The 27,936-nt window shown below is 36.4% G+C and overlaps 1 protein-coding gene across 3 annotated transcripts in view; it reads left to right on the top strand.

Moving 5' to 3' along the window:
* CDH8 (cadherin 8) overlaps positions 1 to 27,936 on the top strand; it is a 417,595-nt gene that overhangs the window by 171,796 nt on the left and 217,863 nt on the right. For all 3 annotated transcript variants that reach the window (XM_007993552.3, XM_007993550.3, XM_007993547.3), the window contains exon 4: positions 7,297 to 7,416. In XM_007993552.3, the coding sequence (XP_007991743.1) occupies positions 7,297 to 7,416 (120 nt within the window). The remainder of the gene's footprint in view (positions 1 to 7,296; positions 7,417 to 27,936) is intronic.

Below are 27,936 nucleotides of genomic sequence, written 5' to 3'. Positions count from 1 at the left end.
TGCAAAGACACGCCTAAGTAGCCCCTTGGAGGTTTGGATATTTGGCATGTGTATTCTATAATTAAATAGCAAAACTGAACAACACTGGTAGAATTTAGGGCATGCTTCCTGCTGGGGGAATTTGCTTGAGGGCCTTCAAGAGAAATGAATGTTGAAGACAGTGGTATCAGTCAGAGATGCAAAGAAAAATGAATGCACGGGCTGCCTGCACTTATTTCTCAGCTTTTTCCTTAAGCACATCAGGTCGGTGCTCTGTTGTAACTTGGTGCACCAAGTGTGATGGGGAGGGGGTGGAGACTTTCAACCAACCAACCAACCAACCAGCCAGCCAACCAACCAGCCAATACACACAAAACCTCTAGAATTATGTGACAGCCAAGTACAGAAGTATCTCAAAGCATTTTCCATAAAACTAATAAATAATGAATTCTGTCTGGCACATTTAAACCATCCAGGACTGGAAGTTTCTACTTCTAGTAAGGGATAATTTCAATGTCAACAAGTAATGCAGGCCTTATGAAATTATTGCTCTGCTATTCATCAACAACCCAAAAAAAGTTGTCACAGCAACCCCTGTGCCCCACCACCTCTTTGTATTGCACAGTACTTAGGGGAGTTAATAAGGAGGATGAGAGAAGTTGAGTTGAGGGTTTAGTTTTATTAAAATAAATGAAAGCAGTTGCATCATTGCTATGACCTTTTAGGCCAGTAATCTTTGGGATGCATGAATGTTTAAGTAAGACATTTTCAGATGATAATGCCAAACACTTTGTCTGTGGATTGTACATACCGCACTTGGAACAGGATAACTAGCAGGTCAAATACAAAGTTTGAAGGGCATAGTAGGAGACCAGGAATGTGCATTGTTCTGAATTTCAGTTATTGCAAAGGTTCTGCCTCTTGATTTTCCCACCCGGTATTGGAATGCTGATTCTCTAAAACTGTATTGCAAATGAATCTTTGCAAATGGAATTTGTGTTCTTCTCATCATAAGAGCTTTGGCTTTTCCAGTGTGCACATTTTTACGCTGCACCAAACCTTTGTTTTCCTGCTCAGGGTGTCAGCACCAGCATTTTTCTTTCTGAATAATGTGCAGAATTGGTGTGCTGACTTGCTCATATAAAAAAAAGCATATCCTGGCTAACAGAGCTGCACTACCCAAACCCCAACGTCTCATTTTCCCAAAGGCCTTTCATCTTAGTTTGCTGGCAAACTGGAACCTCTACCCCGATAGTGTAGCATCCTTGGTGGTTAATTTTGCCTGTAGTTTTTACTGTTATTATGTGGGAAGGGGGAAAAAATGGGTCCTGCTGGGAATGGGAGGAAACTGTCAGGTGTGGCAAGAGGCACATGACACTAAAAGTCTTTTGTTAATTAAAATCCGAGCAGCACATTGGCAAATTTCACTTAAACGAGTGAAACAAACTAAATGCAAAAAAGAAAAAAAAAAGTTTGTTTAATGCAGAATTCACCTTGGAATTGATATGTTCATACTCGGCTTGATACTAGCAGGCTGAATGGTGGTGACAGGGATCATTTTTGTTGACAACAGCTGGAAATACAGCAGCTATATTATTATAATTAGGATCAGTATCAAGCTGGATTATAATAGGGGCTTTCTTGGAGAAATGGCACAGTGTCAAATTTATAGTCACTAGCTAAATGAGTCTCTTGTATCCTTGACAAAGGGACAAAAACAGTTCCAAATGAAAACACAAACAGAGAATCCTGGTCGTTATATTTCCTGGGTATTACTCAGGGTCCTATTTATCACACACCAACACTTGCAGCTTTGAAGAAACATTATCCTGCAAGGTTTACACTTTTCAATTTGCCTTCGTGGTCTGCATTCTGCATGCATTTCCATGGAGAAGTGTACATTGCTGCCTGACTAGCAATCTTTTCTGCTACAAGATTAACTTCGAAACATCCATTTTTTCTCCCCTATGGGCAGTCACTTGACAAATGCACCCACAAAACCTCCACACACATCTATTCCAGTGCACAGGTGCATCAACAGTCTTGAATCACTATTAGGAGAAATATCGTCCTTGACGGAAAGTAGTCTAAAGCTGAAGGATGGAGATTTCCAGGAAGCCAGACATCAGGCAGAAATATTCTGGATAAGTATGTGGGTAAAAGCTTGTCTTTGCTCTGTTGCCGTCCCCAGCCTAGTAGTTCATCCTGGCATGGACTGGGAGATATGGCATTCATTCAAAATGCCATCCATTCAAATAACATTGAGAAACTTGTACTGACGACGTGCCCAGTGTCTAGCCTCCTGCTTAATGTATAAGCTTTTACATAGTACACTTTTGTTTATAAAATACTTTTTATTTTTGCTCTCAGAGCAATTTTATACCAAAGAGAAAACTGATACGAGATAGATGAGTAGACTGGATGGAAGAATGAGACACTGTGTGTGCGTGTGTGTGTCTGTTTTCTTTTGAGCAGTTTTACTAACAAAATCACTTCCTTTCTAAGCATGTGGATATATTGCTGCATTTGAGATTGTCTTTTTGTGTTTTTCCCCAAATTTAATAAAATCTATTGTCAAAGCCATTATGCAAAATTACACTTAATTATAAATTAAAGCATTCACTACCATCTAAAATTGTAAAAGATTAGTTTGTTAGTTTTACCTGTATACACATGTAATATAACAATAGTGACAGTAAGCTTGTAGTGTCAATAACTCTTCTGTGCTCTTTGAATACATTAATCCGTTTAATTATCTCACCAAGCCTATGATGTAACAACTATGCTCACCTTCCTTTTTACACATTAGGGAATCAAAGCTTGGAAAACTTTTGTTACTTGGCCAAGAACACAGAGCTAGTAAAACTTGGAGATAAAATATAAAAGAAATGTTTGGGTTGAAGACATTTTGACTCTAAATGTGTCCTCTCAACCACTTTTCTATATTTCATATGATTACATGTGATCCTCACACAAAACTATGAGGCCTGTGGAATAAAAAATGTTTGTCTTTGCGTATGAAAAACTGAATCACAGAGCATGTAGAAGATAGAAACCCAACCCCTTACTCCAGCACCAGTAATAATAACGTGACGGGCTGCCTCTCATAATAAGATAAGATCAACTGAATTAGATATGCTCATGATCGGTCTTGTAAACTCCAGAGAAAATATCCTATCTTCCATTTAACAGGAAATAGTTTGCATGACTATGGAGTATGAATGAAGAATACTTCATTTTACAAACAAATCTAAATAGTAATTCTTCAAAGTAATTACAATAGAAATTAGTGTCTCTAGGGAGAATGGATGAAGCTAAATTTTAAAAAGTTTGGTGCACACTACAGGCATTTTTAACATTATTTTGTATCAAATTGCCTGAAAAGATTTTTTTAAAATGTGTCTCCATTTTATTATTCCATAGATCTGGAAGGGACATTAGGGATCTGTTTTTCAGAGGGTAAAATCTCACACACAGACACTTAGTACTCACTGGTTTAGCATGTTGTTATTTCTGTGATAGGTACCTACATATATTATTTTGTTTAACTCTCACGATAACCTTATTATATTTTGTAGGTTTAAATCTGAGGCTAAGACAAGTTAAAGTATTTGCTCAAAGAAACAGATAAGCGTTTCAGAAGATGTCAGAACTATTTTATGTTCAAAACTGTTAACTCCAGACTACTCTGACCAAACGCACCAACCCTGTGCATAAATAAAACAATATGGTTTTTCAGAAAATATTTGGGTATGTTTTTTTCTCTGTGAAGGAATTTCCTAATTTAAGAGTCACCCACTAGAAGGAAATTTTGGTAATGACAGGAAGTTTTGACAATTTGTTCACTTTTCTTTTTCAATTACCTAGGCAGTGGCTGGAACTAAATTCTCAGATTTATTAACTTAATGTCATACTGAATATTGCACCTTGACTTATTTTTTTTTTCTGATAATATGTTACTTCATAATACAGGAACATAATTTCTTCTTAAAAAAATCAAAGTAAATACACTAGACTACAAAACAAAGCCAAAAAGTTGTTATATGGTCTTCTGCATGAAAGGGACCTCTTTCTCATAAGTCTCTGAACTCTGTTAGTTCTTCCAGTAACTCTGATGTCTTTTTCTTATTACTCATTTTTCTTTAATTTTTGGACTAATGTTAGACTTACAGAAAAGTTGCAAAAATAGTTACCACATACCCCTGTCTTTGTCTTGTGCTGCTGATAACAAAATACCTAAATTGGGTTAATTAATAAAGAAAATAATTATTTTCTCACAGTTCTGGAGGTTGGGAAGTCCAAAATCAAGGCACAGCATGTGGTGAAGCCCTTCGTACTGTCATCTGGAGGGGAGGAACACTGTGTTCTCATATGGTGAAAGGTGGAAGGGCAAGAGAGACAAACTCCCGCTGTTAAGCTCTTTTATAAAGGCACCTAATCAGGCCCTGTGAGGTGGCTCACGCCTGTAATCCCAGCACTTTGGAAGGCAGAGGCGGGCGGATCGAGAGGTCAAGAGATAGAGACCTCTCTGGCCAACATGGTGAAAACCTGTGTCTACTAAAAATACAAAAATTAGCTGGGAGTGTTGGTGTACACTCTAGTCCCAGCTACTCAGGAGGCTGAGGCAGGAGAATTCCCTGAACCTTGGAGGCGGCAGTTGCAGTGAGCCAAGGTCACACTACTGCACTCTAGTCTCCGAGACAGAGCAAGTCTCTGTCTCAAAAACAAAAGGGCCTAATCTCTTGTGAGGGAAGTGCCCTCATGGCCCAATCACCTCTTAAAGGCCCCACCTCTTAATATTTTATGTTAGCAACACCTGAATTTTGGAGGAGACACATCCAAACCATAGCAACCCCTCACTCAGTTTACCTTCAGTTTAACACCTTACCACAAAGATCAAAACAGGGAAATTAACATTGATATCCACTTCTATTGTCATTACCCAGTGTTAATGTTTTATCCTCTCTTAATTGAACTACTGTTGTAACCTCATAACAAGGCTGATCTCCTAATCTGTGTCTGTACTTCCAATCAAATCTGGAGGCCCTAATAGAGAGAGTGGCCCACAATATGGATGTGCTCTTTAACTGAAATTTCTTCCCTGTTTCCTAGAGGGTACAGCCAGTGCTCCCCATCTTGGCATGAAAATTCCCCTATATTTTCTTCTTAATTTGAATATCCAGGCTTAGCTTTGATGGCAGACTTTTTCTGCCACGTCATCCCTCTTTCTGAATATTTTCTGGCAATTTTATCTCACCATCTTCTTTTTACCTAGAAGGTTTTACTCCCAATTCTTCTGCATCTTATGTAACATTCAAATAACTACAACTATTGTACTCTCATGTGTTCGTTTTTGCTAGCTAGTTGATAAGTTACTTGCATCTGGTGGAATGTGTTACACAAGAGGCATTGAGTGCATTTTTTATAACTGCAGATTTTGTAGAACCTCTGAGTCATCATTCTGAGTAGAAATTCCAATTTTACAGGATTATCAACTGCTCAACAAATATTATTATTACCTTTCCACGTTTAAAACACTTCCAAAAGATACTGACTGACAAGATCTTGCTAAAGTTCTACCCTATTCCAGTAAACACTGACGTATGCTGCTCTCCCCGCCGTTGCTGAGCATGTTGATTTCTGACAGCCCAACACCCATACTCCCTGCACCATTTTGTAGTTGTCGTCCCCTGAAGGATGCTGCTTGGGCCAAGACTAAGGCTCCATTCTCAGGGGGCATCTTGCATGCTATAACTGTTTCCTGCTGGAATATAAAAGCCTGGCCCATTTCCTCAATGGGCATGCCATCTCTAGAGCCCTATGGAGTCCAGTGAGGCCTTCGTTGTAACTGCATCACATCCCAGATGTTTCTGTCCAATTTTGTCTTTTTCACTCCCCCGTAGATATTGATTAAAAACACTCTCCAATAAAAGTTTAGCAAGAAATCTTTATCTCAGAGTCTACTTCCAAGGAAACTAATCTTTAACACCTACCTGCTGTTTCTCATTAAATCATCACAGATAATTTATTCACTCACCCATTTATTCAATAAGTAAAGGTATGTTCAAAAACCATTATGTTTCCAGCACTTGTTGGATGAAGAAGACATTGGCCTTGATCTCACAGCATGTGATTCTTGTTATTACACCAGACTTTTTCAATTTCTTTCCGTTTTCAGGAGTTCCCAGAACTTCCCATAGTCTCTCACACTACTTGGCCTTTTCTTATGTTTATCTTCCTGCTTAGATTTCCTTCTCCTGGTTAAACTCTACCTTTCTTTAATGATTTAACTCAAAGGCAACCTCTGTTAGAAAGATGTTCCTGATCACCCTGTCTGTGCTGGACTAAGTGAGAGATCTATAATTGGTGCTACTGCATTCAGCTGAATTTCTTTTTCTATTTGTCTGTCCCTTCCTCCTCTTATTGCCCCTCAAATTGTGAGCTTCCTGAATGCAAAGATTTGTTGTGTGTGTGTGTGTGCACGTGTGTGTTTATTTACATGTCTGCCAACAATATACTTGGGGAGGCAGGTGGAAGTTATTTTTTTTAAATGGCATAATAATCTATAGCGATGTGGCTGCTCTTTAAATCCAAAATGTATAGGTTTGCTCTTTAACTGAAATTTCTTCCCTATTTCCTACAGGGTAAAGTCAATCCTCCCAATCTTGGCGTTAAAATTCCCCTATATTTTAATATATATACTCCATAACAGGCAAACTGTATATACTCAATTGTTGAATGAATGAATAAAAAATAGTTTTGAAAAAAAGGTTATGATTCTGTTATCTATTATGCCTAATTATGTAAGCAAGATGATTAATTGGTGGTTCAGAGCTAATTTTATATTCTGAATAATTAAATAAGATGGAATAAAATATTCTTTTGATATTTCTGTACAGCTTTTTTTCAGCAGCCAATTTTTCCAGTTATGTTTAGTTCTACTTTTGTAAGACATAAATGTGACATGGTATATTATATTATTAACCTTATATTTCATATTCCTTTGTTAGGATTCCTTTGCATATTCCCCAAGCCCACATGCTTCTAATACTTATCTTTAAAATGAAGGCTACAAAGGAATCTTAAATAATACAGATACTAAAAGTATCTTTATATAGTACTCCAGGACTCTTTCTTTTAAAAGACTTAGGTATAGTTGAAGTTATGACAGAGCAGTTCATCTTCATCTTTTTAAAAAAATTTCTTTTCCTTTTATTCCCTACACATGGATTTCTGTATAAAATACTTGACAAAATATAGCTCTTGGCAAAGGACAATGTGTTAATTATTATCTTTTTTGTTTCTCTTTTTTATTAGGTACGTCTGTCACTAACGTCACTGCGACGGACGCCGATGACCCAGTTTATGGAAACAGTGCAAAGCTGGTTTATAGTATATTGGAAGGGCAGCCTTATTTTTCCATTGAGCCTGAAACAGGTTTGTGGCCTAAATTTCAAATTATATTTCCCATGTTTTTGCTTCAGGGAGACACTTTTCTTGGGATTTGGATTATGAAATATTATGTCTAAGTATTTCACTGCCTGCATCAATAATATTTGAATATGCAATGTGAGGTACATGGTGAGCCCTAAATCATTTTGATGCTGATCACGACAAATCACAGAGCATTTGTAGGATATCACCTATTTAACACACGGTCTGGCACCATTTTTCATCCTGGAATAAAGGGAAGAATGTGCTTATATATCAGACAAACTTAAATAGTAGATTTAAGTAAAAATTCGGTTGCTTATTGGCTGTGTGATACTTGAAAAGTATCTGAGTTGCAATTTGCACATCTGTAAAATGGGTATGGAACGTACTACATAATATTGTGATGAAGATCAGATACAACAATAAATACCAAACACACAGTGCATGGCATGTGGTAGTCATTCAGTGCATTTTAGATATTATTACATTTGCTACCAGATTCCTCCTTGTAAAACACAATGCTTATATCTATCCATCAGAGCTTGTATGAAGATATTATTACAGTCAATATTAAATCCAGCTAATACCCTGTGATCTGGTGGCACAGATGTTATAAGACATGAAGTAAGTTATCAAAGAAACAAACAAACAGCCTTTTTAAACCAGGCTTAAAAAAATAGCTTTATAAAAATAAGTTTTTTATAAATGAAGATATATGTTTTTAATTGTTAAATTTAACAGTATATTAAGAGATCAAATATATTTTGTCTGACTTGTAAATCCTATGAGGTTTTGTTGTAGCACTTTTAAAAACTATTATTAAGAACATAGTTTTTAAAAACATTGTTTAAAAAGCAATACCTTTTTTGTATATTTTCTTCTATATCCAGTGGTATTATAAATTGGGTCTTTTTGTTCACCATTCCCAGTACAAAATAGACACTAATCCAGAAAATACCTATTGAACAGTCACCATGTGCCAGGCACTGGACTAAATATAGGGAGAAAAAAAATCACAAAGGCGAATTTCAGTCTACAGGTATCTCACAATCCATTTCAAAAGACAGATTTTTTTTTCCACCATAAATAAAGTTAGCATGGTAATGTCATTTAAATAATTTGTTTCTTAGGAATAAATTAGTATGAGGTATAATAAAAGCCCCCTATTAAGTGAGAGGATTTGGACAATTTTAAGTGTCAGTGATATAGATTACTATTTGTTTAATTAACTATTGTCAGTAACATTTAATATTTACATTTTTACTCAGCATAATGTGTATCTATATCAACACAAACTCATTTTAGTTTTCTCACTTCCAATCTGACAGATATCAAAATTGTCTGATTTATATTTTAGGAAGTTTATTTGGCACTATAGTGGATAATGTAATGGAGAGAAATGACACTTGAAGAATTCACATAATCCTTTCTTCATAAATGTTGGGTAAATGAAGTTGAGGTTTTTAAGTAAGGCAGATACAATGCAAATAAAAATAGAAGTTAAATTCAATAATCAATAAAAGTCAGACTAAGTTCTTTAGATGAAACATAAATATGTATGAGTGGAATGTAAACATTTTTGGGCAAATGTCTGCAAAATTATGCTTGAATGTGTTCAGATGAAAGCAGAAAGTGTTAGTTGTCCCTAAGAATCTAAATTAGAGTCTACCTTTGAGGACCTCTCTCTTTAAAAAAAAATAAATTGAGTCTGATACAAGTGTGTGTGTGTTTTAAAGGAGGATATACAAGCTATGCAGATATAGATTAAGAACATTGCTGAACGTGTTTTATTAGAAAAATAAGAAAAAAAGAGGCAATGGCTGTGAACATCTGGAATTAAATTCTGTAAGCATGTGGAAAGCAAATACCCTTTGTGATGGCCAAAAGATGTGTATTACTTGGGTCCTTTGGAAAATAGAATGCGGAGACAGAGATAGGAGTGCCAATGGCTTATTAGGTGTCTATGACTGTGAAAAATGAAAGAGGTATGAAGCCGATTTGGGCATGGAAGTTCCTCTTATCAAATGCAGATCTTCTACCCATGCAATGAAAGAGGAGAAAAAGCAGTATAAGGCAATGTACATCTGACAACATCTTGGCCAAACCAATGGGATCCCTGGAGCAAAGATTACTCTTAAAAGGAGTCCCGTGTTGCACATAAATGGCCAGGCTTTAATAAACCCACCATGCTCCGTCATTGGTTGGGATGTGCCTGGGAAGAGCAGGGTGTTGGCTTGGATCCTGAGGTCAATCCTAAGGTACTTCAGCCGCAGGGTCTCAGATAACTGCATGCAAATCCTTAAATTAATCCTTTGGCAGGAAAATCCAAATGGTGGGTTTCTGTGCCTTCCACAATGTGTGTGTGTGTGTGTGCATATGTATATACATATACACACGCATATACACACATATGAGTATATACATATATGCACATGTATATGAATATGCGTGTGTATATACACACATACATGTATATACAGGTATACGTGTATATATAAATATATACATATATTTATGTATATATACAGGTATATATACACATATGTATATGTGTATATATACACACATGTGTACATGAAGAAAACAACGTTTGATTCTATAAATTTAGCAAATATGATGTTAAAAACTGTAATATGCAGCAATAGCAAGTACTTGGTGAATAAACTAATAGTGGGAATAGTAATATATACATTGATTTTTAAAATGCATGCTATGGATCAAAAACATTAAGAATGGCTACTAATTTTGACCCAAGAATCCGAATTCTAGAAAAAGAAAGAAAATGTCACGGATGAGCAGACTCGTTACCTAAGACCCACACACGTCTGTGAGTGCCTAAGAAGATGGTTCTTTACATGATAGGTCTGTACATTACTTTAGGAAGTGACCCAGCAAAGACGGGTTGGAAAATGTTGGCTGAATACCATTACATATCACCACTTATGTGGGACCAACCTTCAGTTCCTTTTTGCACCAGGATTCTGGCATACTATCAAGGGTCAATCTGTAGCTAAAATGATCAGTATTGTGACAGTGAACACTCCCTCACCAGGTTACATAAGGTAGTCATGTTCATACTCTTTATAAAGAAGATTGCCCATTGACCACTGTCAGCTCATCTTTGATGTTATCATGTTTTCAACAACAAAAAATAAACCAAGACATGAGACAATAAATCTTGTATGTATCTTGTTTTATTCATGCCAAGAATGCCAAAAACAGAACTCTGGAATTTGGAACAGATAAGTTCTCCTCTCCCCTTGCTTGTTACATTTCACTTCATGGAATTATTTTCTGTTGCCATAACATATCAGAGAGAGCTTCTTCTGTTGTTTCAGTTATCAGCTTAAGAGCACAGAGAGATATGCCGTTTATTCTTTATTTTCTTCTTTGAGCTTTAACAAAATCAGGGTTATCTTGTTTATTGACTTGTTTATATTTTTAAAGTTAGTTACCATGCTAGAGTGCCAGGTCTAGGAAAGAATGGGGATTGTATGATTTGTTGATTTTGCAAATCTATGTATCCATATGCGTAGGTGTCTGGCACCTACAAGACCTTTAATAAGTAGTGAAGGATGGAATGAGGGAAAGAGGAAAGGAAGAAAGGAAGGAAGGGAGGAAGGAAGGAAGGAAGGAAGGAAGGAAGGAAGGGAGGGCGGGAGGGAGGGTGGAAGGGCAGAGTCAGGGAGAGCTGGAGGAAGGGAAGGCAGGGAAGGATGTGCAAAAGAAGGAAGGATAAAGGGAAGGAGGAAGAAAGTGCAAATTAATAGAAAGAGAAAATCTTGCCACAATTCGTAGAGAAGATGTAAGAAAAAACATCTAGGGAATAAAGCTTGGTATCCAGGTTATACTTCTGTTTCTCTGATGGAAAGAATACCATATTAATCTCAGATATGATTGTTTTGTTTGAAATTCATTTAGGACTAGCATTCATGCTTTTTCCAAATCCCATACTATGTTTTAGGTGTCTAGGCAACACAATGCTATTCTAGTACTTGCAAAAATGAGCCTTGAGACCACAATAAACTCCTGCTTAGATTTGCTTCTAGATCACACAAGGGGATAGAAAGGTTCTGGGACCACTAAACAAAGAAGAAATGGTTATTAGTATATCTTCCTATTCCAGAGGTCACTGTGATGGTACTACTACTGCTGCTAATAATAACAGCAACAATAGAAAGCCAAATCATTGTGTGTATACAGTCTTTTAGGTTTGACAAAACACTAAACCAAACTGTGGAGTGATGAATTTCTGTCTCCATTTTGCAAATGACAGAACTGTGTTTCAGAGAGAATGAAGTAAAATGTCTTTCTCACCTTTAGATAAATTCCTCTGTCAAATCATAACAGGAAGAATAAAAACAACAGAACGAGAACCTTATTTATTGAACTCTTACTATGTTCTTACCATTGTGCTAACTGGGTTTGCATACATTAGTGAATTTAATTTAATTTTTTCGACACCATATTTTGAGGTAGCTATCAGTGTCATCTCACTTTTACTGACAGAGAACCGAGTTTGACTTGCTATGTTTCTTGCCCAAGGTATTTGAAGCAGGATTCAAGGTGAATCTGTCTGATCCCATACCTCAATTTTTGACGTTCTCGCTTGCTCCCACTTAACTTCCAAGCAGTATAGCTCATACCAGGGAATGACATTGGTTTGAAAAGAGACCTAAAGAACTTGGCAGCAAGTTCAGACCTACTCTATCCATAGGCGTAGGAGGCAGTGTAGCATCAGAGAAAATGGAAGGCAGTAGTAATTGTAAAATGAATTGTAGTTCTTGTGAATAGTTTTTATTATGGTTCTTCAAAAGGCTGAAAATAGTTTATTTTTATTCTAAATTTTTTTTTTTTGTTTTCCCCTCCCTGCCACCCCCAATACCATATGTTTGCTTATAATATTTTGGGCACAGACAAGGAGAAATGTGGCATTTATTTAAAAGGCACTAATTTGAGGACAGCAGTGAGAAAACAGTTGCAGTCCATCCTAGGTGACTGAAGATGGAAAGTCTAAATAAAATGCAAGGCAAGTGAATAATAAATGCTTAATTATCTAAAGAGACCAGGGTAAAGTTTCAGAACAGTCTAAACTTTGCTCCAGGCAAGAGACAGTATGAAAAATGACCTGCTTAAAAAGAAACTAAGTTAATTCATTGACCTTTTTTTTTTTTTTTTTTTTTTTTGAAACTCAGACCATATTTCTTCATTGGATACAAATAACATTTGTCTCTGTGGAACCTGTAAAAATGAGCTAAGTGAGAAATACTCCTTGGGAAAAAAAAAATCCATGTAATGAATGGTTCTTTCTTAGAAAAATCAAGGTAATACATGGAGTCTTCATGGAATGCCTTCATGGAATTGAGTCCTTTTTTTGCCTTCTGAGTCAAAATGATAAATTGCTTACACACAGGGCCTCCTTTTAATCAGGATTGCATAGATAATAATTTCCACTGCCAAGAGGACTGGCTAAAGAACTTGATTAGTGAAGATATTTGAGAAGGGGTAGGTACCGAGATAAACTCAGGCGGATGAACAATGCTGGGATATACATTTATAGGTGGGAATGTCTTCATATTTCACATTATTCAATACTTAGTCAATATCTACATTCCGCCATGTTGTAGGCACTAAGATTGAAATACTGTGTATGATAAATACTACATATAATATAGGGTTCTTGACATAGGGATGGAGGACAATGCCAACTTAGCGAACATGTATGAAGACCAAGAGAGTATTTTTTAGAGTAGTGGTAACAGAGAGTGTGTCCTGAAAAACTAGTGGTATTTACAAAATGAAAACGTGGGGTAAGGGGAGCTATTAAATAAGGTCTTATGGCATGAGGAAATCAAAGGGCTCTGTGCTCAGGGGAAAAGATAAATTGGTGATCAGGGTGATATTGAGAAATTAAATAGTTTTCACTTCCTCAATTGTATTAGAAGATTTTACTTGAATAATTTTTCAATATATAATAAACTTGATCTGCAATTTAGAAATTCAAACCTAACTAATTTCTATCTGACTTTGGATGTGTGCTGTCACTTCTTGCGACTTAAGTACCCAATTTTTATTTTTATTTGATTTTATTATTATTTTTTGTCCCCTCCTAGTCTTAGGTTGAAATGTGACCTCCCATGTTGGAAGTGAGGCCTAGTGAGAGGTATTTGGGTCTTGGGGGCAGATCCCTTATGAATGATTTGGTGCCCTCCCCTCAGTAATGAGTGAATTCTCATTCTATTAGTTCATGCAAGAGCTGGTTGTTTAAAGGAGCCTGGTACCTCCCTCTCTCTTTCTTGCTCCCTCTCTTGCCATGTGACGTGCCTTGCTCCTCCTTCACCTTCTGCCATGGGTAAAAGCTTCCTCACCAGAAGCTGAGCAGATGCTGTATCATGCTTGTAGAGCTTGTAGAACCATGAGTCAAATAAGCCTCTTTTCCTTGTAAATTACTCAGTCTCAGGTATTCCTTTATAGCAACACAAAATAGACTAACACAGTAGATAAGTCCATCTGTACATAATTCTTCATTACCCAATTTTTAAAAGCACTGATACTAACACTGTCTTCTAATCATTCATGATATTGAAAAAATATATGTCCCATCTTTTGCTTTTGATCTTCACAAATTAAGGATATCATTAATATCATTACTTTTGCTATTTTTGTTTGTTTAATGAAACAAAATGTGATATTTGTGATAGGACATTTTCACTTAGAAGAACCAAAAGCTTTTGCATTGGTGGTAGGTAAAAAAGTCCTTCGGCTGTGTTCCACACAAGCCACCTGTTTTCACTAAAACTGCTGGATTTGGAGTTGAAAGTTTGAAAGGCAGGAGTGACCTGCAGTGGAGGGAAGTTTCTTGACCATTGCTGTGAGACTTACATCAAAGGGGACCTAGAACCACTTTCCATGCCAAGTGCTGATTGAAAGATGAGGTATCTCTACCAATCCCACAGCTGATTCACTTTACAAAAATCACACACCCCCTCCAAATTATGCCCTCTTGTGAAGTGGGAAGCCAGGAGTGGAGAGGCACAAGGGTGGCTACTTCTGTTACATGTGGAGTCCCTTGTAAGCCTCTTGGCATAGCACAGGAATTCTCCCTGTAAATATCAGGCACAAGGCCAACAGACAGGAGGACTTGGGAGGAAGCCAAAGAGTGGTTTTTGTCACCTGTGGGGTTTCCTTCTATTGTACTCTTCATCCAATTTCCTTTTTTTTTTTTTTTAACACAGTAATGGGCATAGATTTCTATATTTTTGGGGTAAGAAGATAGGCGGGAGATAGGTCTTTGAAACACACACCACACACACATACACACACTCTCAGCAACTAAAGAGAAGGAGAATAATATCTTGTGATTCTATTATTGTTTTCAGACAAAAGAGAGTATGGAGAAAGACACTTGCCTTTATTATGTTCTTTACATTTCAGATAGAAGAATCAATATTACAATAAAAAATTGTAGCCAGCAACAAACTGTGCTTGTGGCCAGTGTCTCCAGTGCCTTTTCTTGTACTTTTAGTTCATCCCTATGTCAAGTAAAGTAGCTATTTTAACATATCTTATTAAAGATGAAGACTATGAGGATCTTTGAGGTTAAATGATATAGCCAATGCCAAACAGGTGTCAAACTCTTGGTGCATATAGTTTACAATAAATATTTGTTGGGCAAATTAATGAATTAATACATTGAAGAATGAATAATGAGAATCTAAAGTGACTAATTTTACTTGTACCTAACTTTACATCTCATTGATTTGTCTGAAATACCCCAAATAAATGGTGATAATCATGGTGAAAAAATGTAATTTTAAGTTTCTAATAGGTGTCTACTCAAAATATACAGATGTACACCCCCAACAAATGTTATCCTTCTCCAGTTTTTATGTCTTATTTTGTAGTTAAGAGGACAGCTAGCTGTGCACACACAATGACTTAACAATCATTTATTTTCCCATTTGGTGTCTTCTGTGGGAGATATAATATATGAACTAGGGGCTGAGGTTATACTAATTGTTTTACGATTATTAAAGTAATCCCCCCCAATCACATAGAACAGTTAAATATACTTGGGTAAGCTTGAAGTGGTATGACGGTCGTGTTGCTTGCACCTTCGGACAAACCATTTTTTAAGTTCACAAGGAGCTTTCCAATGCTGATCATAGCTAGAGTCAAAGAAATGTCTCTTTGGAGAAAGCAAGGTCCACATATGTGCATGCTGGATAGCAAGACTATGAACTACACAGCCACCTCAGTATGTAACACCTGATGTCACCCTGGGATGCGTTGGGATGGGTTTAGGTGGAAACAGAAGCAAAAATTTATTCCCCGGTGACATTCGTCCAATGTGAACACACCGGGTAGGATCAGGATTTTTTCTCAGCTTGCTATGTATCATGTCCTTGCAGAATTAAATTGTATATTTGATTCCTATAGTGATGTCATTTTTGACCTTGGAAATCTAGCTCCGAGTTTCGTATGACTAGTTCAAATTGATTTGGTGAAGAACAACAAAGATTTGTTTTCATTAATTTTATAGGAAAACATGTTTATCTAAGGGCATCAAAGATTAACCAATATCCAAGAGACGTTAATTTGTAATAACTCCTTATACGCTAAAACTGTGTGTGTGTGTGTGTGTGTGTGTGTGTGTGTGTGCAGGATAGGTGATAGATATAGACAGACAGATAGATAGATTGATTGAATGATAGATATAGGCAGTAATCTTTTATGTTTATTGTTGTAGTTCCCTCCCTCCCATTCCTATAACCTAACTGCATCCTAAGCACTTAAGACTACATTGAATATATTCCTTCAGAAATCTCCAGTGCTCAATAATTGCTTTAAATGTTATGGCAAAAGTAACTTTAGGTGTAACTCCCAAAGAGAAGGATTATCTAATATTCTTGTTTAACAGAGAGTTAAACATCATACGTCTCCACCCACCTCCCATAATTAGTTAATTTTATATATTAATTATATATATTATATATATATAAAGATTGGAAGGTTAGAGAAAGGAGTTAATTAAGCTTGGAGACCACTTTTCTTTAAGCCAAAGTTAGTCTCTCATGCATGAGTAGGAATCCACTAAGAGGGCGGAAGTAGAAGGAAGAGGCAAATACTCAATTTGTTTCCTCATAAAGTCAAATTTCAGAAACATCCCTATGAAATAATTTTCTCTGGACTAAAACATGAGGCCATAATTTCTCTTTTTGTGCCAAAAATATTGTTTTTGTGTTTTTTAAAAAGAGTTTGTGCCATATGGACATGGATCCTGGATAGTTCATGTGAAATGTAACTATCTCTCTGCATCGTAGGGCTTAGCACCAGGCCCACCTCATGAGAGTTGTTCAAATAATATGTCTAAATGAGCAAACAAACATAGACAGTTAAATCCAGAATGAACATGGTTAGAAAATGGGCTTTTTCAGAAGGATTTTGATATGTTCAATTTCAGATCCCAGGAGATGCTGGATTTCAAAAATGGATGCTTCCTAAAAACTTAGAATATATCTTTTGTCATATTCAATATATCTTGGCATCTGATTATTAGGGAACGGTAGCTATGAGATTGTTGATAACACACCAGGAACATAAAGATGTGCCCGTAAGTTCTACATAGGACTAGCTCATAACATTTCACCAGTGTGTTCTCTTTAGATGTTTTGTGTCTCTTCTTCCCTTCTAGAAGCAATGACTTCTCATTTATGACAGTGGAATGTAACTCTTGAGTATCCCAGTCTGTTTTATTTTGTTCCAAAAATTAAGGGGAAGTTAGTTACCATGTATTGATCACAAATTTTGGGCCATTTCAATAATTTTCTTAGTAACTATGTGAAGTGGGTGTTATGGTCCTTACTTTGCATGTAAGGAAATAAAACCTCTGGGCAAATTAATTTCTGAGAAGTACCCAGGTAGTAAACTTCAGAGCTGGGTTTTCTGACCAAATCTGTCGCTTTTCCACCTCTGCTGAATTAGGCTTCCTATCTGCAAATGTAGAGGAATCCAGACAAAGGAAAAGAAGACAGGCACTCTAAACGCCTTGATGCTCTCATTTAGATTTTATTTTTAATTTTCAGTTAAGTGAATTATTTTCAATTAAGCGAATAGATACTTATTAATCATCTCCACTCTCAGGGACAAGATGTGTGGGGTAGAAATACATTTGCCTTGATGGAGCTTAAAGAACTGGAGAGATGCCATCATAAAAAGTTATGCCAAAATTATACCAACTGGATATTTTCTTGCTTATTGTCCAAAGTGCCATAAAGGAAACATATAAGGCAATGAGATCATTAATTTATTATTATTTTAATGATTTTATTTTGATTTTGTGAAAAGAAAGTGGCAAATTAACAGAACATTCTTGAATTAACAGTATCATTAGTTTCAATTCATCTGGATATGGATGATTCAGGAATGTTGGGTACAGGAGTTCAAATTGGAGTCACTTACAAAGAATATTCAGTCTCAAGGGAATCAGTCCTTCTTTCCTTAAAAAGCTGTGAGACTTTCCACTTGGAGTAGAACTCTAATTTAAAAGTAATTTTGAATTTAAGTACTGATCTGTAGGCTTACTTTTTTTCCCCTTACAATTAGAAAATTGCATGGTTATAATACAAAAATAAATAGATTTTATACACATTATTTTAAAATAGATATTTGCAGGATAAGTCAATTTTTGAAACTCCTGTGGGTCTGGTACTATGTTTCAAATAAGTGAAAAAGACACAGTTTTTGAGCTTTCATGGGCAGAAAGTAAGGCGCATATGGCTATATAAATAAAACAAAGGAGAAGCTAGAAAAGTGATTTAAGGACTATCCTAGAACCATTTTACAGTTTGTGATTATGTGTAATTTGCCATTCAGAATCTTAAGTGTGATAGTTTTATTATGAGCTAGGCCGTTTTATATCACCATGAGGATCAGAAATTTGGAATTTAGTAAATTAGAGATTATAGTGTTCAGAAGGTTGACAGGGTTGAACTGGTTGGTAAATGCAAGCATAGCTATACTTAGATAGATTTTTTTCTTTTTTTCTTTTTTTTTTTTTTTTTTACGTATCTGCAGAGTTTCTTTAAAAGTAGTTTTCATGTGCGGTCAAGTTTTATTGTGTGTGACAGAGCACTATTGGAACTTTCCTTCCATTCCATTAACTTTAATATTGTTGCTGTGGTATTATCTATCTTAGAAGCCACCTTTGCACTCTGACACCTGAGGATCTTTAAAGACAGAAATTGAGATTGCCTAATTGTGCTGTTTATGAACAAATGCATTCATGAGCTGTACATGAAAATAATAATAAATAACTGTGTTTACAAAGTGAAACAAACAGCAGATCTTATTTTCTTGCTTTCACTCTCAGCAGAGTATAAATTAGCAACCCCAGACACCAATTGTAATAATAGAAAAGACTTACTATGTGTCAGGGAACAGTAGAGCTGGTGGAAACATTTGGTAATTGAAGTAGCTGGGAATGGGGTCAAGGAAAGAAGTGACCCCATACAGTTCTTATACAGTTAACGTTGCTCTCTGTATGACTTTAGTCAATTCATTTGAGTTTAAATCTGACTTGATATCAAAGTGGCATTCTTAACAACAAGGTGTTGCCAACTTTACAAAGTCGTACTTTTAAAGTCTTTCCCTTATGGCATAACTGTACAAGATTGTTATTGACCAGATATCGATAAACTGATTATTGATGTGCTACAGGTTGTGTGCTTTTTCTCACTATATGTAACTTTCCTTAGTTATCTTGTAATAGTTAGAAGAAAGGAACCCACCCTGATCCATCAAGTTTCATTTTCTATCCACGAGTTATACTAAATTGCAATAATCAAATACTAGAATCATCATAATGAAATCTATTCTGAGATCACATCATTTTCTATAACATTGGAAAACAGACTTGGAGAAAGTGCATTTAAAAATGGGAATTGCCTTATTTACATTTTACTTGAACTCTAAAGTAATGTGACTCCTATGCCCTGGAAAATGGTTATTGAGGACTGTCATCTAAAGTAACTGAAAAATTGGCTGAAGGGAACAGGCCAAACAAACGCTCTGTTTTACATGTAAACTTTAAAAAACAAAACAAAACAAAGTAAACAAAGCTGAGCCTCTGAGTGGTCACTGTTTCTGAGAGAGAGAGGATTCAAGTCTGAAGCAATGTGGTTTGGAATTTCAGGGGAGACAACTTGGTATGTAAAGTTCTGAGTGTGAACTTTGGAGTCAGAGTTAGGTTTCACTTCTCTCCCTAACATTTCCTAGTTGCATGACCTTGACCAAGATACTCCATATCCCCGAGATTCCATTACTTTATCTCTAAGGATGCACGATCACAGCTCCTTTTCAGAGCGTCTTATAGGGTTCAAGTTGAGATATTCAAAGCACCCCATACATGATTTCCACTCAGCTACTTGAGTTTCTTTCCTGCCAAAGTGAGAAATTTCACTGAAGGACATTAGCCAAATATTACTGTCTTGAATCCCTCATCTCTCAATTCTGAGTCACATTGTAATTGAAAATTGTTGGTAACATAAGATATTGACTTGAAAACGATTTAGGGTGAAAAATTGAGTCTTGTTTACATTTAATACACAAAACAAATACCAGCCTTATTATCTTGGTGGAGCAGCCCTAGAGTATAAAGTACAGGACCAGAGGGTCCAGGCTGTGGGTTCAGACCCACAGCAGCTGAAAGAAAGTGTCATTTTAGAGCCACCCTTTAGCCCATCCACCTCCAGTAGGTCCTGGTTTCTGAACATTTGCTACACCACGTATGGTTGTTACTTTGACAAAGGGCTGTTTTCCACTGTGCTGACTGCCAACACCTGTCTCTGAGTCAATTTGCCTCATTTTTTCATGCAATCATTTCAGTAAATGTCAAGGTGCTGAATTTTCACATGTGCAAATATTTATGTAAGAGCGAGAATAAGCACAACAGTAATTTGATCCTAAGGTATTCAGAATGTTTCATAGTCATAAATTAATGACACCACCTAGCTCCCTGTTAAGTAGGGCAGTACTGCTCTGGCTCTTAAGTATTCTGTAGCCAGAGTTTTCTATCTTAGAGGTGAAGAGGCAGGAAAAGTCAGCTCTAATCCTCTATGCATCTTCAGAAGAGGTCTGAAGGGAGTCACTATTTGTGTATGTTTGTTTTCATATAGAATTTCTGTCTTCATCTATTGTGTGCTCCTATAACAGAATACCACAGACTGGATAATTTGTAATAAACAAAAGTTTATTTGTTCACAGTTCTGGAGGCTGGGAAGTCCAAGATCTAGTGGCAGCATCTGGTGAGGGCCTTGTTGCTGCATAAGACATAGTTGGCAAAGGGGTGAAGGGAGGGCAAGAGGGAGAGACAAAACAGGGCCAAACTCATCTTTTTATAAACAACCAATTCCTGTGATAATGGCATTTATTCTTTCCTGGGAGCAGAGACCTCATGGTCTAATCACCTCCTAAATGTCCTAATTCTTAATACCATTACAATGGCATCTAAATTTCAACATGAGTTGAAGAGGGAGCAAACACTAAAACCATAAAAATTTCTGGCTGGACGCGGTGGCTCATGACTGTAATCCCAGCACTTTGGGAGGCTGAGGCGGGCAGATGACGAGGTCAGGAGATCAAGACCATCCTGGCTAACATGGTGAAACCCTGTCTCTACTAAAAATACAAAAAAAAAAAAAAAAAAAAAAAAAGACTGAGCCAGGAGAATGGTCTGAACCTGGGAGGCGTCTCTTGCAGTGAGCCGAGATCATGCCACTGCACTCCATCCTGGGCGACATAACAAGACTCCATCTCCAAAAAAAAAAAATTAAATAAATAAATAAATAAAAATAAAGTAAAAATTTCTTTATTTTTTGATGGGGCAATTTCTTTTTAAATTTTTATTCTTATTATTTAAAATTTCATGGGTACATATAGTAGGTGAGTATATTTATTGGATATATGAGGTGTTTTGGCATATAAGTAAAATAAGCACATCATGGAGAATGGGGTATCCATCCCCTCAAGCATTTATCCTTTGAGTTACAAACAATCCACTTACACTCTGTATTTTAAAATGTACAATTAAGTTATTATTGTTGATTATAGTCACTCTATATTTGTACTATCAAATATAGATAGATATTTGATAGATATTTGTACTATCAAATAGTAGGTCTTACTTATTTTTTCAACTTAGTTTTTAGACATTAACAATCCCCACTCCCTCCCCAAACCCTCACTACCTTTCCCAGCCTCTGGTAACCATTTCTGTTCATGGGTTCAATTGTTTTGATTTGTAGATCCCACAAATAAGTGAGAACATGTGATGTTTGTCTTTCTGTGCCTGGCTTATTTCACTTAACATAATGATCTCCAGTTACATCAATGTTGTTGCCAATGACAGGATCTCATTCTTTTTTTATGGCTGGATAGTATGCTATTGGTGGAAATGTAAATTAGTACAACCCCTGTGGAGAACAGTTTGGAGGTTTCTCAAACAACTAAAAATTGAGCTACCATCTGATCCAACTATCCTACTGCTGGGTATATTCCCAAAAGAAAGGAGATAAGTGTATCGAAGGAATATTAGCACTCCTATGTTTGTTGGGGCACTGTTTACAATAGCTAAAAATTGGAAACAACCTAAGTGTCCATTAATAGACGAATGGACAAAGAAAGTGTAGTAGATATAAACAGTGGAGTACTATTCAGCCATAACAATTTTTTCCCCCGGTAACTGATGGACTACATTATTTTATTTTATTTTATTTTATTTAAATTTATTTCTTTTATGTTTTCTCTTCTATTTTCTTTATTTTTTAAAAAATGTTATTTTATGTTAAGTTCTGGGATACATGTGAAAGACATGCAGGTTTGTTGCATAGGTAAATGTGTGCCATGGTGGTTTGCTGCACCTATCAACCCATCACCTAGGTATTAAGCTCCATGTGCATTAGTTATTTATCCTGATGCTCTCCCTCCCTCCAATCCCTGACAGATCCCAATGTGTTTTGTTTCCCTCCCTGTGTCTATGTGTTCTCATTGTTCAGCTCCTACTTATCAGTGAGAACATGCAGTGTTTGGTTTTCTGTTCCTGAGTCAGTTTGCTGAGGATGATGTCTTCCAGCTCCATCCATGCCCCTGTCAAGGACATGATCTTGTTCCTTTTAGCCGTAGCAATTTATTACAAGCTCATAAAGGAAAAAAAGTATTCATGCATTGAGCCATTGAAAAATATTTAGAAATACTAAGAGACTATTATGTGCCAGGTATTGTTCTAGGGGCTGGGTAAGCATCAATAAACAACAAAAAAAATCAATTAGTTTATTGTCTGTCTGTTCCCACTAGAATACACATGGACAAAGACTTCAATGGTTGGGTCAGGAAGAATAGGAGTACCAACAGAAATTGGTTATTATTTTGTAAATGTTGGTCAGGGTTGGCTCATTAATAATTTGACATTTGAGGAGAGGTGTTATAATGCTGTTTTTACCAAGGAGGACAGGATCAGGAAGACAAAGTGACTTGCTGATAGTCACACTGTATATGATGTGTGCCTGGGATATAATAGCTGTTGGGATTCTAAGTTTAGGACTGATCTTTTGCAATGCGGAAAGATGAAAATCACTTTTATCTAGTCTTATGGTATTTATCAAAGTGCTCAGGGGAGTAAACAAGGCATTAGTCATATATTTTAGTGTGGGAAGATGGAGCAGGAATACCTTTATAGGAAAGAGAATGCTCAAAGCCGTGGCAAATTTTGACAAAGGAGAGCAGGCAAGGTAGATGCAAAAATTAAGAACAAAAGCACATCTAGAAAACAAATTTGGTGTGATGATTGTTGTAACAGAGTGAAGCAAGACACAATAGTAAGGTCCAAACTGGGAGGGGAGAAATTTGCTTTTTAGCAGCAGTTGCTCACACTTGCCTTATCATTTGAACTGTGAGCTAGTTCAGATCTAGGGAACTATACCTCATCTGTCTTTATATCTCCAACCCTTAGTGCCTATCTCATTAAAAGTGCTCTCTCCATGGCCATTAATTGGAATCACATTATCTAGTCTTATGCAAAGTTGGGGAATTAAGGAGGGTGGAAGGTGACAACGTGACTTCACTTCTCTTTCCCTGCCATGGGGTGCTAAGAAATCAGAGTTAAGTTTGGAGTATTTAACAGAGGTAGCACAAGTATGAAAAACCATTATGAAAGAAAGTTTAATTCATTTATCATCTGTCTGATTTACTCACCTAAGATTTCTTTGGATACTAAGTCCACTCACAGTCAAAATGGAAACCTAGAATTCCTTCATCATATCAAATCATTTGCATACATGAAGATCTTCAGGCTTATTTTATATTTTCCTCTAAATATATAAAACAAATACAATAAAACTATGTTCACATGTTGGGAACATGAAATAATAAGACAAACAGCTATAGGAAGAATGGCTGATTGATAGGTTCAGAAAGAATCAACAACATCCTCTTATCTTTGGAACCCTTTGGAGCCATCACATGGCAACGATTCCCAGCAAAAGAGAAATGAAAAAAAAAAAAGTTAAAGATCTTGATAATCATCAGTAAAATCTGCCTGTCTATGACACAATATATTTTGATGTGTTCTATGGGATCTTAGGAAATGTATTTTTTCAGTGAGGATGGACAAATAATTACACTATTGCTTAAGGGGAGAGCTATTTTAATTAAAGTTAGAATATTCTAGATTCCAACATCACTTACTAGCATTGTGACTTGGAGTAAGTCACTTATTATGCTGTACTTTCAAGAAGCAGGAAAAGTATGTATTTCAGACAACCTTACATGCATTTCCTGATTTAATCCCTTGATCATTTTAGTGACAAAAGATTAGTGTTTTTCATTTAACAAGTCAGGGACTTCATGATGAGAAAGGATTAGTGACTTATTCAAAGTTACCCGAAACATAAATGTCAGATTTGAAGACACATTTATGCTTTTGTTCTAGCCCACAATTGTTTTGTCTGCACATAGTGATTTTTTCTTTTATTTGTTGAACTTATATGCATGTATATAGGTTACTTCTAGAGATGGTATTTTGTTCAGCATTACACAGCATAAAATGTCATGTGCTAGTAATGGCTGCAAGTTTCTCAGAAATCAATCAGGGACTTGCATTCTTTGTGTTGTAAGAAGCACAAAAACAGAAAACATAAACAGATAAACCTCAGGTTCTGTAATTACCATGAACAACGAAGAGTTTGAGGGAACCAGTCTTTTATCAACAGTGGGTATCTTTGCTGCAGAGAATCTTACGGAGACCCCCCCTCTACCCACCAAGCCTAAAGCTTGACAAATAGGAGGTAATCAGTGAGTGTTTATTGAGTTGAATTCAAGGAAGCAGACAGTTAGGAAAGGTGGAACTTCAATATCCACTTATTCATGCATTCACATGCCAAATATGTTTTCCTATAATGTGTATTTTCCCTTAGATTCATTGGAACAAAAACATTCAAAGAAAGGGCACACACTGCAAGGAGGCAATGGAGAGTGAGAAGAGACTGATAAGAATCAGGAAGTGTAAGGCAAGGGAGAGTCATATAATCTTTAAAAATCTAGAGAAGGATAAATAAGATTACCTATTTGTTATAGAGTTAATTTTAATATAAAGAATTAAAAGCACAAGCCACTTAATGTTTTTTGGAGAAACACTGCTGTGATGTATTTTGACAACTGTCACTAAGGGTACAATAGACCTGTAACAACCTGCTCTTACTAACCCTCTGTTTAGTAACTCTCTATTAACTGGAGCATCAACCTCACTTTCTGTTCTAAGTGTTTTTTGCCTCCGGCTTCCCTGCAAGGAAGGTCAGACTCAGCCTCTTGTTTATACAGATCTAATTATCTCTGTCCTGAAGGGACATAGAGATCTATTCCCCTCTGCTTGCCTCTTTATCTTGGGACATAATCACACCTAGATTGCAAGTTTCCCAAACAGCCTGAGCTAAGTGTAGTTAAAATGTGGTCTATGTGCATAAGGACCACTAGTAATGAATGGCTCCTGCAGATTACACATATTTGTCTTATTTTGTCTGCACATATCACTCTCTCTGTTTTATAAAGGGAAAGGCTGGAACCAGAAAGCCAATACATTGTGGTGACTGCTGTGTTTCATACACCTGTGCGACTTGCAATATAGTCCCCTGCCTCCACACTTAGAATATAGAGATTATGAAGCCAGCTTTCTTCTCTTTTTCACTGTATCCTTAGTATCTGAAACAGTGTTTGATATGCAGTAGGTGCTTGATAAACACTTACGGAATGATGGACTCATTCCTTTTCAGTGGCTAAGTATGTCCATCCTGCTATTTTTCCTTAATCCGTATAAAATAGAACTCAAGATTTTATGTGCCACCCACCCTCTTAGGTGTAGGAATGGGAGCTGAAAAGTGTTGACTACATGAGTACAAATACATTCTTTTGGAAAATATAAAAACATAGAGAAAAAATGCAAAATGAGAACCGGTGATTATAAGCAAAAGGGAAAACGAGGTGCAATGTTGAGCCAACAGCTGATGCTATGTCTTGCACAGACAGTGATCTGATGAAGCAGGAATCCTGCAGCAGCATTGTCTGAGAAGAGGCATAAGGGGAGGAGGAGGAGGAGGGAAATTCTATTTTCAGAGATAAATGTGAGGAAAGAGGCAAGTCACTGCACTGTGAAGAAAGAGAGCGTGCACCCCCAAAGAAGAATGTAGGAGGATTTCAAGAACAGAACTTGTGGAATGCAACAAAAGGGTCAAGGAGGGTATTGGCTTGAAAGGAACAAAAGGAGTGGTGAGAAGATTATCCGGGGTTAGTTGTGAGATCTGTGTCCTTTGAATTACTGTGAAAGAATCAAGTCGTCAGAATTTTAAGTGCCTCTAGCATGTAACTCCGCTCAGTACTTGAACACCTTTCACTTTTGTGTATCTCAGTGTTTTATAAGCCTCTTTGGCTGACAAAGAAAAACCAGGAGAAGTATGACAGTGGTAGAAAGCCCTGGAAAGTGTGTACATATATATATATGTATCTCAGTCTAGCTTCTGAGTCCTACTTCGAGGGGAATTTAGACAAGTCATCAGTCTATGTTCGATGGTCATTGTGACTGCTACCGTAATTAAATGAAGACACTCCCTCCCTGGTCAAAGATCTCTCATTGAAATAGTTGTGCTTTTCTGCCCTGTTTTAAAGCAATGGAAGCAATTATTGTCCCTGTCTGTACAGCTTTGTGCAGTCAGAGTTATGCAATTACACCAATAATGTAGTCTTAGGGGTTGTAGTAGTAGTAGTTATTGTTGTTGTCATCCTAGTATTGATCAACTAATTATAATTTTATATTATTATTGATTAAATAGTTTTTAATGTGTTTATCTTTAATTATCTTTTAAAAATATTTTTGAGTAAGCACTGCTTCATATAGCAGAAGAAAAATCAGGGACTCAGAGAGGTTAAGAAAATTTCCCAGGCTGTTTACAGCAACTGGAAGTGAAAAAGCAATAAATCCAACCCATTGTGTCATATCAAACCTGGGCTCCTAAAACACTACTTGTATTACTTGTGTGTAGTGGTAGGCTGTGGTCAGTATAACATGCCATGATTGATCGTTTCTGATTGCTCAATCAGATATACTATGTCTGATATACATAGTATACCAGTCATATATACTATGATCAATCAGACATACTATGTCTGATTGATATCTAGGCCTTTGAAGAATGACAGGCATTAGGACTGCATTAACATTTGAGGATAACATTAATTCAATTAAAATTTGTTTTGAGTACCTATTATACTCTGCAGATGATGTCAGGTGCTATTTTATAAGTCTCGGGTAGGTAAGTCTTTGTCTGTTTTGTGAATGAGGAGACTGAGGTTCTAACAATTGAAAATTGTCACTAAATTGTATTTAGATTCAGGTCTGAATTCTGGCTCCATTTCTTAGTAGGTAACTCCAGACCAGTGCCCCATTCTCTCTACAACTCTGCTTTTCTCTTCTGCTTAAGTTCTGAATTGCTAGGAGAAAGCATCCAATTTTGTAGTGACTTTCACTTTGCTTTTTTAAACCACCCATACTTATTGTATGTATAATTAGTTATTGGAATTATGGCTTAAGGAAAGAATAGTGCCATCATGTTCTTCACAGAAATAATTCCACTTGATTGAAGAGTCTCTGGAAATGTTTTCATTTAGGGAAAGAGAAATTTCACCTTAATTCTGAATAGGAATAATTGGAAGTATTTCAATGTAACTCTATATTGGCAATTTAGGTAGCATCAGTCATTGGCTAGCCATATGTTGGTACTGGAAATGGTGGCCTACGTAGAATTATTTAACAGGGAATCCGAGAGCTACAGAAGTAACAGTCTATACGAAGTCACTATGCATGTTGGGAGTAAAAATATAGAGATGGGATATAATAGTTAATTCACTTGCAGGGATTTCATATGTTATTCCATATGGATATGGATATAGAGATGACTGCGATCTACACAGGGGGATAATTAA

This window comes from Chlorocebus sabaeus, chromosome 5 (genome assembly GCF_047675955.1).
Source record: "Chlorocebus sabaeus isolate Y175 chromosome 5, mChlSab1.0.hap1, whole genome shotgun sequence".
In the NCBI taxonomy this organism is placed as follows: Eukaryota; Metazoa; Chordata; class Mammalia; order Primates; family Cercopithecidae; genus Chlorocebus; species Chlorocebus sabaeus.
The sequence above is the reverse complement of the archived record's forward strand: the minus strand, read 5'-3'. Positions and strand labels throughout refer to the sequence as shown.